General features: G+C 37.8%; 3 protein-coding genes across 3 annotated transcripts; 2 read left to right on the plus strand and 1 right to left on the minus strand.

Moving 5' to 3' along the window:
• The first annotated feature begins 489 nt into the window (after positions 1-489).
• Positions 490-10,031, plus strand: gnl2 (G protein nucleolar 2). Its single transcript, XM_015044698.1, has 16 exons — positions 490-676; positions 912-996; positions 1,102-1,196; positions 1,725-1,864; positions 3,385-3,569; positions 3,658-3,724; positions 4,045-4,203; positions 4,305-4,418; positions 4,874-5,002; positions 5,087-5,191; positions 6,511-6,669; positions 7,524-7,631; positions 7,707-8,188; positions 8,583-8,677; positions 8,832-8,911; positions 9,589-10,031. The coding sequence occupies exons 1-16, from the start codon at positions 613-615 to the stop codon at positions 9,730-9,732; spliced, it is 2,211 nt and encodes a 736-aa protein (XP_014900184.1). The 5' UTR covers positions 490-612; the 3' UTR covers positions 9,733-10,031.
• On the minus strand, positions 9,757-12,937 carry dnali1 (dynein, axonemal, light intermediate chain 1). The gene is made up of 6 exons (XM_015044700.1): positions 12,533-12,937; positions 12,015-12,151; positions 11,777-11,946; positions 10,596-10,774; positions 10,236-10,400; positions 9,757-10,145 (listed from the first exon to the last, which is right to left on the minus strand). Exons 1-6 carry the CDS (start codon positions 12,611-12,613, stop codon positions 10,110-10,112), a joined length of 768 nt encoding a protein of 255 aa, XP_014900186.1. The 5' UTR covers positions 12,614-12,937; the 3' UTR covers positions 9,757-10,109.
• Positions 12,938-13,431: 494 nt separating this feature from the next.
• On the plus strand, positions 13,432-16,880 carry snip1 (Smad nuclear interacting protein). Its single transcript, XM_015044699.1, has 4 exons — positions 13,432-13,859; positions 14,462-14,591; positions 15,468-16,015; positions 16,099-16,880. The coding sequence occupies exons 1-4, from the start codon at positions 13,699-13,701 to the stop codon at positions 16,352-16,354; spliced, it is 1,095 nt and encodes a 364-aa protein (XP_014900185.1). The 5' UTR covers positions 13,432-13,698; the 3' UTR covers positions 16,355-16,880.
• The last annotated feature ends 650 nt before the right edge of the window (positions 16,881-17,530 follow it).

Below are 17,530 nucleotides of genomic sequence, written 5' to 3' on the forward strand. Positions count from 1 at the left end.
AAAATGAACAGAAAACATTCCTTGCTGTGTGAAGTGAAAACTGGATGGTGCCTCTCCATGTTAGTTGTTGATAGACTGCACAAAGAACTAAAAAGGTACTTTAAAAAAAATTATATTATTTTATGTTTTCTGTTAAAAGTACCGTAAAACATTTGGTAATGATTAATTTGTGGTCTGGTTTATTTATTTTCCAAGTCAAACTGTCCTTCACCCTTTAAGCCAGGATGAAATGTCACGTAAAATGCGCTGACATAAATGGTATTGCGCCCTCTTCTGGAGAAAAAATAGTACAGCCAAATCCTGCTAATATAAGAAGTACAAAAATGAAATACGCTTCCTAATAATTTATTATTGATTAAATACAACAGTACATATTTTTAGTGTTGTTAATAAGCGTTTGCAACCGTTACTTTTGAATTTACAGTTTTCTGATTGGCTGGTTCCTCCTCTTCCTTTTGTCATGACGTCCTTCCTGCTTCACCAGAGGGACACGTGCAAGTTGTAATATTTCTGAGTCGAGGGGGGGAGGCTTCAAACTTCAGATTTATACTGTCCCGATTGGTGTACAGTTCTGATTTTCTTGTGAAAGGCTTTACCGAATAAGCAGTCAACATGGTAAAGCCTCAGTTTAAAGGGAATAACTCGATAAACCCCTCTTCATCCAGCTCGAACCCCGGTAAGCTAGACAGTTTGTTTATACCTGTAGCTAACTGAAGCTAATAGCTTTAGCTTACTCTTCTACTCACTGTATCCTGGATATAAATGCTGCTGATTACATTTTACAGTAAAAATTGACACCAAAATGTTGCTATGATGGTTTAACATTTTACCTCGCAGCATACCTCGCATATTTTTAAATATGTAACGTTTTAAATTACATAACAAAACTGTTTTGACCATTTGTTCCCCAGATCGAGCCAAAGGTGCAGGGGGAAACAACATGAGGGACAGAGCCACCATTAAGCGTCTGAATATGTACAGACAAAAACAAAGATGGTAATGAATGATAACATATTCTTTGTTTGTAACAGGACTGTTTGTAGCTTTCAGCTGAAATATAAACATAAGTGCTGTATTAACCCTGATTGGTTCTGCCTACAGTAACAAACGAGGGAAAGTTATCAAACCTTTACAGTACCAGTCTACAGTAGCACCAGGAACAGTTGCCAGAGTTGAACCCAACATCAAATGGTTTAGTAAGTATGTTTTCTTTCTGTTGCTGCTAATGATGGATAGATTATTATTTGTTCTGGCATCTTTTTAATGTGAAATTATCATTTATTTGTATTTGTGATTGATATTAAACTCAGAATGTATTTGCATGTTACATTTAGAGTTGTCTCTCTGTTTATATGATTTTAGTTTTACCAAAAAAAAATTTCAGTCAAGATATACTTGACTGACATCATTAATGCAATGTATATGGTTGCAAGTACATATGCACCTATATTTTCAGGTATAGGTAAGATTTACTTTATTTCCTTTAGGGAACGATAATAATAGTATGATGATGATGATGATGATGATAATAGGGGGGAAAGTTCCTGTCAGATATGTAGTGGTTGCAAAGTTATAGGCAATGTTTTAATTTCTGACAGGAATAAATTTTATGTGTTTGGTTGCTTTAGATAAAGTTGTATTTAAATGCCTCCATAAATGTCGTTAATTGCAAAACATTTGAACCAACTGAGTCTTGACTCATGTTTGGGTCTTATGTGTTTCAGCAAACACTCGAGTGATAAAGCAGACAGCCCTTCAGAAGTTTCAAGAGGAGATGGGAGCAGTACAGAAGGATCCATACCGTGTGGTGATGCGGCAAAGCAAACTGCCCATGTCTCTTTTACATGACAGAGCCAAAGCTCATGTGAGTAAAGTAGCATAGCCATAACATAATATAATATAATCTCTCATGAAAAATAGACATCTTTTATAGTCCACTAAAGATACCTTTACATCATCTTAAGAAAGTATTCATTACCCTGGAACTTTTTCACATTAGAACCACAAATATTGTTGCTTTTCATGGGGGGTTTTGGGATGAACACAGAGTCACACTTCATTTTCAAAGTGGAAAAAAAGTTGCACACTTTTCAATTGTTTTATGTTTTCCAAAAGAGTAATAAGAAGAGTGCATCATGTATTCATTAAGGCCAACAGATGAAAAATAGGCTTTTGGCATTTAAAAAAATGTTAATGTGCCTTTTCCCCGCCAAATAAATAAATAAAAAAAATAATAATCAGCCCACCTGGCTATAATAGTTCTATCATTTCTGCACAACCTCAAGCTTTGATTTAAACCACTGTAGCTCTGGCTTCATTCTCCACCCCGATCTAAAGTCTTTTGCAGCCCGTAAAAGGGTTTTATTAAGAGCATTGTCCTTCATTTTGCTCCATTTGCACATTTAAAACCACACAAGTTCAATCAGAGTGCTATAAAACATCCTGAAACGGGTAAAGGAACACTTAATAAAAATAGTACAATGAGAAAAGAAGTCCAAACTTGATTTTAGAACAGCACCAAACTGTCAGCAATATTGTGTTACAAACTAACTGACCATGTTTTAAATTTCTCTACAACTTTATGATGTGTTTCTTGGCCTTCCACTTTGGAATTATGGACTACTGTGTGTTGTCTATCTTGACTCTAATGTGATTAAAATGTGAAAATCTTGCAAGCGTATAAATGCTGTGTCAAGGTGCTGTATGGATTTTTTTCTTTCAAATGCTGAGCTTTTCCTGGAATCTGTTGTGTTTCCATTTTCATATAAAGTCCAATATTTGATTGCTTAACTTGTTCCAAAGAAAAAGTCATGAATTGAAGGATCTTTGTGATCTCGTTTTTAAGGGTCTTTGTTTGGGATCTTGGCATGAGTATTTTCTGACAACCTCTGTAACCCTATCCTTCTAAAGAAATGTTGCAATAGAGGCATGGCTTTTGTTTCAGGATCACTGGAAGATTTGATTAGCACTGGCATGGTCTCAGGGTGTTTTGTTGGCTGTTTTGTTACATATTTGGGTGTTCTGTTTACTGTGTACTTTTGTTCTGTGTTGTCTTAAAGCCTTGGAGGGCTGCATTGAAAATTTGTTTAAATTCGGGGAAAAGGGAGAAAATATCTTTCACCAACAGCAAAAACGTTCCTTTATCGTGTCTTATCAGATATCTACTTTTTATTTTACAGCTATATGCCATGCATTTTATCCACTGTACAATACAACTATAAATACACAGCCATGCTCTTCATATAAAGCTGTTGTTATACAGGGGTTGTAAGTGTTTAAGGACAAATGTCATGTATGCACACTACTATGTTTTGAAGAGCAAGATCGTGAGTCTTAAGTTCAGAACAATCAGTGGTCTAAATATGTTTTTCTATATTCCCGTAGAACTCTAAGGTGCACATTCTAGACACTGAGGGATTTGAGACCACATTTGGACCTAAGGCTCAGAGGAAGCGACCCAATCTCCTGGTTGGAGATGTGAAGGATCTTGTAGAGAGAGCGGAGGCTTCAGTGTTGAACTACAGCGCCGACAAAGACACGAACCTGGTGACAGAGGACACCGGTGTCCGGTAGGATTTTTACTTATTCTAATCACAAAACTTGACTTTTAGTCTATGTATAGTTACATTTGAAGATAGTGACAGACTTTTGCAACAGGGAGGAAGTACGTGAGGAGATTTTCAAAAAGGGTCAGTCGAAGAGGATCTGGGGAGAACTCTACAAGGTAACACTCCTGCATACTTGATTATTGAGTCCTAGTATTAAAATATTGACAAGTATTTTAAAGAAAAAAACCTCCCTCCCCAAAAAGAGTGGTTGCTATGTAAATGTCTTTTCACCATCTTGGACATTTCATGTAGCTCTTTTGTTTTCCCATGCCCAGGTAATCTATCCTTTGGCAGCATCATCATAAGCCATCTGATATGAACCTCAGGGTTTATATCCTCGTAGTCTGAAGTCATTAAAACAGGATGGCAAGCTGTTTGTGTTTCTCAGTCAGTGGTCTAGAGTTAATTGGATTCATTCTGGATGCGTGTTTTAAAGGTGATCGACTCGTCTGATGTCATAATCCAAGTGCTGGACGCCCGTGATCCAATGGGAACCCGCTCCAAAAGCATTGAGACATACCTGAAAAAAGAGAAACCTTGGAAACATCTCATCTTTGTATTAAACAAGTGTGATCTTATCCCTACCTGGGTCACGGTGAGATGTTTAGAGCATTTTCACTTTGTTTTCTGGGTTGCTTTAACTGCTGTAATCTTTAATAATTTGTCTTCTTGACTGCCTTTTTCCCCACAAATCAGAAACGGTGGGTTGCCGTTCTGTCCCAAGAGTATCCAACTCTGGCTTTCCATGCCAGCCTGACCAACTCATTTGGTAAAGGTTCTCTCATCCAGCTCCTAAGGCAGTTTGGGAAGGTAATTTGAATGCATTGACAGTTAAAATGCTTAAATAAATATCTCATGAGTCATCAGTAGTGTTTACAAAAACTTGGAAAGCAGTTTAATCCACTTCAGCAAACCTTTTCTTTGAGTTTAAATCACCTTATCAATAACTCCTCATTCGTCTGGCTTTTTACCTGCCCCCGCCTCGACTCTGCTGTTTGATAGATGAAGTGGGATGCTTGAACTTATGAGCTGTTTTGCAGTCCAAAGATTTTAGTTCCAAGAGAGCTGACCTTTTGTAAACATTTTCAAGCCCGTGTTTTTTATGGACATTTTGTATTTGAGCTAAGCCTGCTTTGTTTATATTGGAATCAAAATGAAGAAAATTGTTTACCAAATTGAACTCGCATTTAAGTCGGTATAAAGCCCAGTGTTGAAACGCCTCTGTACGATATTGTGAGTTTTGTTGTGTTTTCCTTCATGTGCAGCTTCACACCGACAAGAAACAGATTAGTGTGGGTTTCATTGGCTACCCAAACGTGGGGAAGAGTTCAGTTATCAACACTCTGCGCTCAAAGAAGGTCTGCAACGTGGCACCCATCGCTGGAGAAACGAAGGTAGAGTCGACATTTGATCTTGCATGTTTCTTTAGTGTTTCTTCTTGCTCGTCAAGGTTAGCACTCAACCCGTACCTCCCACAGGTGTGGCAGTACATCACACTAATGAGGCGCATCTTCCTCATCGACTGCCCCGGTGTCGTTTACCCATCAGAGGACAGCGAGTCTGATATAGTCCTAAAGGGGGTGGTAAGTGATTTCTTTTTTCTGTAGTTCCGTGAGAAAATGAATTTGTGTTCCGAGTGATACTGAAAAATAAACAATAATAATTAAAAAAAAATCTTACACACAAATGACAGATTTATTTAGAACAGTCCAAGAATACACAAGATTCCTATGAAGTCTAGAAAATTTAAATTGAATTCATTTTGGTTACAGACAGCCCAAAAGTGGATTCATACTCACAAAAGAAATAAAATAATGTTCTCAAAATATGGAGAACTATTTTTTCATTATGCTGCAGTTAAAAAAATTGAAATGAGCTTCAAAATGTATTGAAGCAGAGCACCTTTTTAACAGTTGTAACTTTTAAAGATATTCTAAGTGTGATGTCTGAAACCATGCACATGCTTCATCTCAAATATTTAATGTCAGTTTTAGCCTACGCCTTTTTCTCAGTATTGTTTTATAACGTCAACAATGTTCTTAAGGTCTGTTTACTAAAATAGTGTGCTGCCGGATCTTGCTGTGTGTTCTTCACTCCCTGCCAAGTCGTTATTGTAAATATAAATGTGTTATTAATAATTCACCTGGTTAAATAAAGGTTAAATAAATCTATAAATGTAACTGGCAGCCTCAGTAAGACGATTAACTTAATTTTGAGACTTCCAGAAATATTTTTAAAGTACAACACGTCCCATGACATAATGATCCATAAAAGCTGGGACGGATAAAACAGAACAACCTTTCTGTGTTCTGTTCAGCTTTGGTGTTTACTTGTGGAAGTGTTGCTCTCTCAAATCATAAATGAATCAGAGACATAGATCACAACAAAAAGTCTCCTTTTGAATAGCTTTTTAAATGTCTATTTTTTTTTTTTTTTTTTACTTTAATGTGAACACATTTCTCACTAAAAATAAAAACTTTTATTCTTTTTTTATGATGTACTTTCACAGGAATCGCTGTTCTTGGTAACTCTTTTTGTTGTTGTGTGTACTGATCCCAAAACAGACAATTTCCGAACCGTCTGTTAACAGTCATGGAAGGTGGAAATTTTCTGTCTGTTGCTTAGTTTTTTCTCTGCACCTCTGCTTTTAAAATGGAGCAATACAGATCACAAATGTCTAGGGAAAAATCTCTTTATAATGAGAACCCACGCTCAGCAGTGTGTTTCAAGATTGGTTAAACATACAGATAATTAAACACAACAAATATTTTTGCAGGAAAAAACAAGCACCGGTTTCAATTTTCTTTGAAAGGAAAATATTTTCAGTTTGCAGTGGAGTCACTATCACTTAAAGGTTGTACCTTCATATTTCACATTTCTTCTTTTCCTCTTCCTTGGCAAGGTTCAAGTGGAGAAGATCAAACACCCAGAAGAGCACATCGGCGCAGTACTGGAACGAGCCAAACCCGAATACATCCAGAAGACTTACCGGATCCCAACATGGAGTTCTGCTGATGACTTCCTTGAGAAGCTGGCATTCCGTACTGGGAAGCTTCTAAAGGTTTGATTCTTTGTTTCTTATAAGATTTAAACACAGGGTTCGTACAAACCCTTGAAAATGCTTAAATTTCAATTTGGTGTTTTGAAGGTTTGCAATGTGCATGATTTTTGTATTAAGTCCTTGAAAGTGCTTGATATTCAAACTGCACAGCTTTGTAATAAAGTGCAACCTAGCATGTGACTAAAGCCTACATTTACAGATGAAACCAAATATTGTCATACACCTAATAAAAAGAGGCACATTTTTTCTCACTGTCTGAAGTTAAGTCATACTAAACTTTTATTGTTCCAAGTCATTTAAAATTACCAAAATTATTTCTATTTGCGAAATGCCAGACAATTTAACGAGAACATTTTTAGATTTTTTTCTTAATGACTTTTTTGTATACTGTGTTTAAGCAATTAATTTACCTTAACACAATTTGCTTGGATTGTTTCAAAGTAATAAATATTTATTATTCTTAACAGTTGAGTGACTTATTAATTTAATTTTATATGTTAAAGTTATTAGCATTGGTGGATTTTGTGTTAAATTTGTCTGGTGTATTCTGTGTGTGAGAGAGAGAGAGACATTGCAAAACATAATATTTTTTCTATGTTTTAATTTATTCTGCTGTAGAATGTAGAATACTACCACCAAAAAAAATTATTTTTATCTATGTGTGGTGCTGGAAAAGTTTGAAAACGTATCTTCAAACTGCTTGAAAAGTGCTTGAATTTAAAAAGTGCATTGTCCCTTCAAGCATATTTTATTCTCTCCATATTATTCAGTAAAGATCACCTTTGCACATTAAAAGAGCCGTCAAGTTTTGGTATTTAAACTATTAACACTTTTTTCTTATCGGTATTTTACAGGGAGGTGAGCCTGATCTCAGCACGGTCTCCAAAATGGTGTTAAATGACTGGCAGAGGGGACGGATCCCCTTCTTTGTGAAGCCTCCTGGACCAGAGGGAGATCCAGAAGTAAGAGTTTGCAAAATCTTTTCCTTCTCCTTCACCAGCCTGTTCTTTTAACGTAAACTACTGTGACTTCTGTAGGATGAAAAACCATTGCCCCAGGAAGTACCACCGGCTGCAGAGGAGAACGTTCAGGAGGAACAGGCGGATAATCTGGATGGCGCGTCCGTAGAACAGGCGGAACAGCAGCAGCGGCAGAAGGAACAGGTCCAGAAGATCCTTGCTAATGTCCGACAGAACTTTGGCAAGATCAACGTGGCGCCTGAGTTCACTGAGGAAGATTTGATCCCCGTGGAGTTGCCAGACTTAGACTTGTCTGATTTTTCTGGCTCCGACGTTGACGAGGACGTTGACGTTGACGAAGACGAGGGAGGGCAGGAAGACGAGCCCAGTGCAGAGCCAGCTGATGGAGAAGCTGAGGCCTCTGAGGACACACCATCTCAGACTGACGGTACCAAAGGCAAAAAGAGTTTACGGGAGGTAATCCGTGAGCACGATGAGAAAATTGCGAAGTACAAGCAGTTCCTGGACCGAGCCAAATCCAAGCGCTTCTCTGCAATCCGGTAAGTTTTGGTGTCCAAATGTATTACTGCATATTTTCTTTGTCTTGGACAGGACTTTGTTTTATTTTTTTTGTTCGTTAATGAGATGTTGGCAGACAGAGAGATGCCAGGCGCATCAAGGAGGTCCATGGAAATCAAGCTTTAAGGACTAACAGCTGTCATTTTGACTAATCGGTAGCCTGTTCCCAAAATGTATTTCATCAAGTTCCTTTTCTTTCTGTCTTTTTTTTTTTTTCAATCGATTAGAGCCCACAAACCAAATTACAAATCATATCCAAGCTCTTCAGTTAGTTTTAGTCCAATTTAGTTTATTTCTGCAAATCCCTGAAGAAATAAACTGTTTGCTTTGCTTGGAAAACTTAGCAGTTTGCTATTTTTTCATCTGTTTGGACAGAATACCAAAGGCACTTTCTGAGAAAGTGTTTACAGACCTCAAGACCAAACAAGAAGCAGCTAAACAAGCACAGAAGAGAGAGAATCCGTCAACAGGTACGACCATTTATCACTCTGAGTTTGGCGATGGCTTTTGAAATTGAGTCAGATGTGGTGGACATCCAAACGTTTTCAACAGCAAAACTCTCTGACTCAGTCAGGCTAACATTGAAATACTGATGGCTGTTTTTTTTTATCTGACTGATTTCAGCTACAAACCAGAAGAGCAAGAAGAGGAAACGTGTGGAGGATGATAAATCTATTCAGCAGCACAGGCTTACATCTAAACAGGTTTGCAGCTTTTGTTTGTCTTGTGTCAAATAAAGGGTCTCGATAAACTAATCACAGCCCTTCAACTTTTTACGTTTTGTCACACTACAAAACATAAAGATGTAAAACGAAGACATTTGTGAACAAACGGCATCATGAAAACCACGGAACAAGAAAACATTGTAGGGAAACAATCTTACAAAGAAATAGCTGTCCACTCAATCTGATTAAAGGGAACCAAGAGGCCTGTGCTAAATCTGATGGAGCTGTAGGCAAAGTCCAAACTTAAAGGAATTTGCAGCAAGACGTGAACATTCCTGCTTGCGGATGCTTAACTTGAATGAGTTTGAGCTTTTTCACCAAGAAGAATTGGCAGGAATTTCAGTCTCAGCATGTGCAAAGACGGTTGAGATTCAAGCAGAACAATGTTTTGCAATTTTATAATTCCTGCCGTATCACTGTCACAAGGAACTGCTTGGGCTGCAATAAATATTTGCTAACTAGTTAAGTGTTATGCTGTTATACTCTGAGTGTATCATTTAAAATTCCAATAAAATTCCTTGAAATTTGGTTGTCAAAGTTTAAGGGGAATGAATATTTTTGTGGAGCATTGTGGGCTGATATGTCTGATATATATCATGTTAAAAGCAGTTTAATGTATCTGATGCCATTTTTGTTCCTTTCTTTAATGTCCACAGAGAAGAGCAGTGGACCGTGCCAAGAAGGGGAAGAAAGTTGGAGTGCGTTACTATGAAACGCACAATGTGAAAAACAAGAACAAGAACAGAAAGATTCCAGCACCGCCTGCAGAAAGTCGTGGGGCTAAAAAATCAAAGCACTAGACTGGGAATAAACACAAAACTATACATATTTAAACTGGCCAAATTGGCTACATTTTATTGAAATGACAAGCTAGGCAAAAACTTGAAGCTAAACATCGACGTGTCTTTTTTCCAGTGGTCATGTGAAACTTTATTTTGACTACAAGCAAATGGCCGCACCTTGCCCTCTCAACTCTTGAACTGCATGTAATTCCTCATTCACAAGTGAGCTGCTCTCTTGACATTCAAGAGAAATGTTCAGTGTGTTAACTGCTTAAAATATAGCTGTCATGCTCTACAAATAAAATGCTAAATTTTCTGCAGCTGTCAACTCATTCATTTATCAAGTGGAGAAAAAATACATCTTGTATTAAATCTGCTATCCGGTGTGAGAGGTTTCACTTCTTTGGATTAATCATCCCATCCAGTTGTGTCTGAAAGCAAAAAAAAAACATATACTATTAATTTTTGGACATTCTACACATCACAACACATTTGGGTTGTTATACAATAGAAAAAGTCACCTTGAGCTGTTGATTGGTTTTCTTCAAGAACTGAATTTCCTCGCTGAACTTTCTTTCCTCCACTTGTCTCTTCTCAGCTTCCCTCTTTTCGATTGCATCACATCTCTCCTTCTGTTCATCCAGTTGTCTCATGAGTTCCTGCTTCTCACTTTCCAGATCTAAAATCTACAAAGGTGATGGAAAAACACAGCAGGAAGTTCCCAGTCTTTTAAATATCTGCAAAGAAATGGCGCTCTCTGCTGGACTTGTAATAACAGTGCAGTTTAACGGTTTAATCAGTAAGCAAAAGAGACGAAGCTCTTTGAATACTGTTTTGTTTTTTTCCAAGTCTAATGACTACAGATAAGCTGATTCCCTTACTTTTTTTTCTATGTCCGCTTTTCCCTGTTCAGCCTGCAGTGCCTTTCTCATGCCAAAAGCGATGCTGCTTTCGTACAGCGTCTGGTACGTGGCAATGGTCATTTTAAGCTCATCTCTGACTCGCAGCAGAAGCAGACCCCTCTCAGCACAGATTATGGTTACCTGTCTGATTAATTCGTCTAGGAAGAAAAATCAGATTTAAATCAGTTTGTGAGAACCTGAAAGCATAAACCATAACTAATACATTTAAAATCCAGCTGTGTAAATCTCTAAAAATATATTTACTAGAAATGTCTGGAATGTTGTAACCTTATGCTAGCACTGCCTCAGCATGATGTTATCTCACTCATCTGACAGCTAGTTAAGTATTTTGAGATTTTAAAGTCTCAATTTTGAAAAGCTCAGTTTTGTCTCTTTATGCAGGCATTATTTTCTCCAAATCGCTTTTTTTTTTTTTTTCCATCCGAGCATCTGTATATTTCATTCATACTTCACAGTGTTGATTTTGGAACTGGCTCTTGTTTTTCACCAGGACCTTCCTGGTCTGTGTAGACCATTTCCCAGTTTAGCATACTTTGGCTGTGATGCTTCCCAAATATCTAAATCAATTCATTTTAATCTGACAGCAAAGGTTTGGGTCAGATAGTTGAGAATCGAAGGTGTTCCAATAGGACAATTTCTCTGAATCGATATGAAAATTAGCTTCAGAAGTCTAACATTGAGCTTCCTGAACAATCTCTCCAAAGTCCTGTCCTAATCTCTAATGAACATTTTTAGACTTTTTTTTTTTTTTATTGATTCCATCCTGGAAAACCTCATATGTTCAAATGTACACTACCGTTTTTGCCCAGAGGACTGGTCAAATATCCAGTTGGAATTATGCTTGCGGCTTGATGACTTTAAAATGTGTGTGATCAAGCTGCAACTTGCTACATTTACCCAATTATTAGTGGAGCTCTATCGAAATATTTCTGAATAATTTTGAAAGAAATATTTAGTAAATTCTAACTTGAGCATTCAATTCTGGATATGAAAATAATTCAAGAGGATACATAATTTTTCCACCCAGGAAGATCATTTCAGTTGCACCAATAAAAGGACAAAAATTAATACAACCTATATCTAAACCTCAGATTGTAATAGTGAGTTTCATGATGGTGTCATATCCACTGACTTCTTACCAAAACACTGAGAATAAAGCTCTCTGCGGATAGGACAGATGCCTGTGTGTCTGGCCTGTCTCTGCTCCAGCTTTGTGTCCAGCTCTTCCTTCAGGTGAATTATTTCTGGTCTTGTACAAGGTACACTGGATACCTTCTGCACCCACAGCTGGCTTCCTTCTGACCATTCCCTACAATATTGATGGTTGAGAAGGTTGAACTTAATGAATCAGTTTACTAAGTAAAAGGACGGGTATACCTGGGTGGAAGGATTGCATCCAGGATCTCCTCGTTTTCCATTTTGCTGACATCACTGGTTGTAGGTTTTGTTTTAGGAGATAGTGGAACTGGTGCGGTGTCAGGGCCCTGCAGAGGGATCCTTTTTATTTGACGTACCTGTTAAGAGACATATTCTGCAGTGAGTTCATTATTCATGATACAAGAATACTTTTATCATTCCACATCTGTTGGGAACGCATTGAAATAATACATGAGCCCATGAGATTATAAAAGTCATATCATATTCCTTTTGTCTTAGGGTGACATCTGTCTATTCTTGCTTTGTAACAATTTTCACTTTCAAAATCCTATTAAATACATTGTAATATAAGTCAAACATGGGCACCAGTCAGGCCAACTGTGGGCACCAAGGCACTTGGTGCCCACATTTAATCATTTAATCATTCTTAAATATGTGTTTGGGCATAATTCAAAGTGTTTCCAAATATTCATCTTTCCTTCTCGGTAGTTGTCACTTCCACCTCAGTGGCGACTTACCTTTGGAGATTTCTCCCCTGAGGTTGTCTTGACCAACATTGGAGTATCATATTTCAGAAGAGAATCCGCTGGCGGAATCATTTTTTTCTCTTTCTTTTAAAATAAAAAATAAAGTTATTTTTGCCTTCAGACACGGAAATATCGCTGCTCGTTAAAACTGTTGATGATGTTGTCATGGTAACACTGTCCTCGCGTTCTTTCTGTTCAAGTAAAAATAGGTTTGAAATGGTGTAACAAAAAAGAAGACAACTTACAAAGTGTCGGATTTTTTTACAATACACCCCAATTATTTTTGTATTTTGGAAAAGAAACAATATCGGATCTTTTTTGACAAAGATTTAGATGGGTAGACGACTGACACCGTAGATCCATAGAAACGACACGTTAGCGCGTTCGTCATCTTGTGAGTGGCAAATTGCCCTGGAAATAAAAAAAAGACAAGAATGTTTTTATTTATTTATTTATTTATTTATTTATTTATTTATTTATGTTTATTTATGATTTTAGTTATATTACGAACAAGTTAAATTATGCACAGTATTGGATGTTAACTTTTAGCATTGGTAATTGTTAACTCTCAAGAAATTCACCTACGAAATGTACCAAAGTTAATTCAGTTTCAGATATAATATTTAAATTGTATTTTGCCATTCGTTTTGTCAATGTACAAGTATTTGTGGATTGAAACAGTTTAATCTTGTTTTTCACGTACTAATAATATAATTGCCTTTAATGTTTCCTTTTGAGCGTACTTTAGCTTTAGGTTATGATTTATCCATGTACTGTATCGGCACCTGTCGTAAAACCGAAGAGCTCTGTAATGATAGGTTACGCACATTCAGACGATAGTCATATAGCTGACGGACTTGTGCAGCTATTTCACTTCTATCGCATTAAAACATACCACTCACAAGATGGCGGAGACGCCGACGCACGATCCCGACACTTTAGCGTTTACACCGGAACTTAAAAAGGAACACGGCAAGCACATCGTCGAGATAAATTCTTTGTGAACCACAGGAACCGGAAAGGGTGATCACGACGCAAGAGTAGAACTTTAGTAAGGGTTTAAAGCTGTGTTTTTTTGCTTGTTTGTTTGCTTCTGAGTAAAGATGTACATTTAGTCGCGTTAAAATCGGATTGGTACATTCATTTTCTCTAAAAAAATGACCAAAGAGAAACGACACCGAAGAAGGGAGTCTCCGACGCGAGAGACCGAAGTAAAGATAAAACAGGAGAAACTGAGCCCCAGTAGGCCACAGAGATCACGCCGTTCGAGGTCCAGATCCGCCGGGACATCAAGTCCACCGAGAAGAAGAGCGAGCAGGTGAATGTAATAAAGTCGTCATATCTGGTTATATAAGATAGAATGGAGGTGCAGTGTTCCCTTGTTTTTATATAAACTATATTTTAACTTGGAGATCGGCCTGAATCTACCAGGACATGGATGTTGGTGTTGCTGAAGCAGGGTTTCATTCATTAAACTACGGATCAATAGTTAATTATCAATAATTCACAAAACCTGCTGCCTTTATCACAGATCAATAACACTGAATATATTTTTGCGCATTTTTTTTCTAATTGTGTACAGAATTGTAGGAAACGACGAGTAGTTCTGTTCGTTACCTGTTGCTACGATGTGGCTACAGTTTGTTCAACCTGTTGTCAACACCAATTACTCTCTGGTACTTAAGTTGTTATAGCTCTGGAACTAAGACATTAAATCAGATACCCAAAATTACTGTTCTGATGCTCAAACTCACAAAAGTTTATATCCCCTTCTTATTGTACAGAATGATACTGGAGAAATTTGCGACCAATCATAGATTCATGATTGAACGAATCATGATTTCTGAGTGAATTATATGTCATATGTTTTAAAATTTCAGCAAAATTTCTGCTCAAGAGTCTGTTTTACATTTCATACAGATCACCGGCCAAGGCAAGGCAGCGCTCACCAGATAGAAGGGAAACCTCTCCTGTTGGAACAAGCAACAGATCTCCCAGAAACAGAAGAAGTCGCAGTCCTCATCGTGGCAGCGATGCCAAAGTGAAGCGGGTAATTCGGTTTGAATCATCAGATCAACACTTAACTGGGGGGAGAGCTAGGTTTGAAAACTTATAAACCAGTTGGTCTCTAATAATAAAGTTTAGGATCACCATGATGGGTTGTACACATAAGTGTTCACACTCTTTGACCTCTTCCATATTGTGCCACAGAACAAATACAAACGCCAATGCACTCCACTGGGGTTTTACAAAAAGTGATGCATTAATGAAGAGGGGGAAAAAATGATTTAAGGTATTTAAAAGTTTTGCAAATAAAAAGCCAGAAGACGTGGCACATTTACGTATTCACCCCCATTTAAAATGAAACCTCCCAATGAAATTCAGTCTAACCAGTGGAATTTGTGGGATTAGTTAATTGAGTCCACATCTGTATTATGTCAATATAAACCAGCTGTTCTATGAGGTCCTCTGATGCTTGTTAGAAAACATTAGTAACCCGCTCAATTTTGTTGTTGCAATGAGACGTATCATGAAAATGTGTTTGACATATGAATACCTTCACAAGGCATTGCCACAACATATACGAATGGTAAATGCAAATGACAGGCACATTCAAATATGGATTTTTTATTTTATTTTATTTTTTTCTGATTTCCTGAATGTCACCTGTAGTTAGTGAGCCACAATTTGAGTAAAGGTGCCACAAGCTATTTAAATAATTATTGTTGCAAAACCGTCTTTTTTTATTCCAGATTACTATAGCTAATGTAATTTTACATGTGTCAGTATTTTAATAAAAAGATAGTAAACTGTGCTATATCCTATAACACATTATGACCACACTTTAGTTCTTAAATATGGCGCTGATAATATATCACAACCGATCATATTTGCTTTGTAAATGCTTTCTTTTTAAATCCCACAGGAAAAGGAAGAACAAAGGGGAAGTGGTGATGAGCGGAGAAGAAGGAATGAGCAGTCAGAGGACAGACGGAGCAGGTGGGAATCAGACAGGCCGCGGGACAGAGAACGCAACAGAGACAGGAATCGCGAACGAGCCGCTCTGGCTTCTCAGCAAGAGGAGCGCCGGCAGCATGATGACCGACGCAGGGAGAACCGCCAACGGCGTGAAGAAGAAGAAGGCGAGGAACATAACTTCGGAACCTCTGACGGAGGGAGTGACGACTCAAGGCCGCCTCCGGCTGAGAAAGAGAAGCCCAACTTTGAACTGTCAGGCGCGCTCACGGAAGACACCAACACGTTCCGGGGCGTGGTGATCAAGTACAACGAGCCGCCCGAGGCTCGCATCCCAAAGCGCAGATGGAGATTGTACCCCTTTAAGAATGACGACCCCCTTCCTGTCATGTACATCCACAGACAGAGTGCCTATCTGTTGGGGCGCCAGAGAAGAATCGCTGATATCCCCATTGACCACCCGTCCTGCTCCAAGCAACATGCGGTATTCCAGTACAGGTGGGAAGAATACCTGTCAGCAGCTGTTATTTTTTTTGTTTGTCATGATGAATGTAAATGGTACGCTGTTCTGTGTTTTGCAGATTGGTTGAGTATACTCGAGCCGACGGCACCACTGGCCGCAGGGTAAGGCCTTACATTATTGACCTTGGTTCTGGGAACGGCACCTACCTGAACAATCAGCGGATTGAGTCCCAGCGTTACTATGAGCTCAAAGAAAAAGATGTCCTCAAGTTTGGCTTCAGCAGCCGTGAGTACGTGCTGCTGCACGAGTTCTCGGACACGAGCGAGGTGGATGTGAAGCAGGAAGAGGAAGACGACGAGGGAGTTGATGAGTAATTTATTCCCACGTACTCGATTGTTCACATATATTCAGGCAAGATCACTAAAATTGTTAAAAATGCAGAGCTGTCTGCTGAAAACGGACCTGCAAACTGGTAAAATGCAGGAATTAATGCCCCAAAAGCGAGTGGAATTGTATATTTTCTGTAAGTAATGAAGTCTTGCTTGAATCTGCCACAGTTGTCTCAAAGTAGACCTTTTCTCAGGTTTGTGTGATGCATGATTGATCTTTCTGATCTCATGTAATGTGTCAGGGTACATAGCATTACTGCGGTGTGATCCCTGGATCCTTAAATAAAGATTTCTTATTGACAGAATAAACATTGAACTACAGATTACATTTATTTTTCTTTTGACATTTTTGTAGAGCAAGCACAGGGAAAATATTTGACTTGTGCATCTTTGCACAACTACAATGTTTATTCAAAGACTTGCCATTTCTTTTTTTTTTCAGTTCAGATGCATTTATAGTAAGTGTTAATTTTTGTACTGTAAATAAAAGCTAAAAATTTAGATCAAACAATTGTTTTGTTGTTTTGTGGTGATTTTTTTGTATTCTCTACATTTCTGTTGTCCATTAAACAAGGGAAAGAAATAGAAGTATACATATTCTGAGCTTTCATTGCCTTTTAACAACTAAGTAAAAGCCAACTGATCATGTCATGGATTTGTATGCTTCTGATCAAATCACATCAGCTGAGTAAAATGGAGGCTGGGAAATTCTGGGACACAGATGGCATCATAAAAAAAAAAAAAAAAATTATGATGAAATATTGAAACAACATCCAAGATATTTTCCAGGAAATTAAAGCTTAGGAAAGCATTGGCCTTCTGAAAGGATATGTGACCGAATTAGTGCATAAGTTTAGCTGCTTAAGGGAAACAACGTAAATGTTTTAAAGTGGCCATATGAAGCCTGTTGGTTTGAAAACTTGTGTGAATTCGCTCCTAATGCCTGATATATTCACAAATTAAGAAGACCGTGAACACAAAATGTGTGTGGGTTCTTTGTTTGTTTTTGTTTATCAGTTCCAACCAATGCTTTTGAAAGAATCCAACAACAGATAAGTTGTAGACTGACTGGATAAAAAAAATGTTTTCTGCTGAATCAAAAATTATTTTAAAAAAATCACATTTTTACTTATTAACAGCAAAAACAATAGCATTAAATGA

The sequence above is a fragment of the Poecilia latipinna genome, unplaced genomic scaffold (assembly GCF_001443285.1).
Source record: "Poecilia latipinna isolate Pla-1442-1.1 unplaced genomic scaffold, P_latipinna-1.0 Scaffold688, whole genome shotgun sequence".
In the NCBI taxonomy this organism is placed as follows: domain Eukaryota; kingdom Metazoa; phylum Chordata; class Actinopteri; order Cyprinodontiformes; family Poeciliidae; genus Poecilia; species Poecilia latipinna.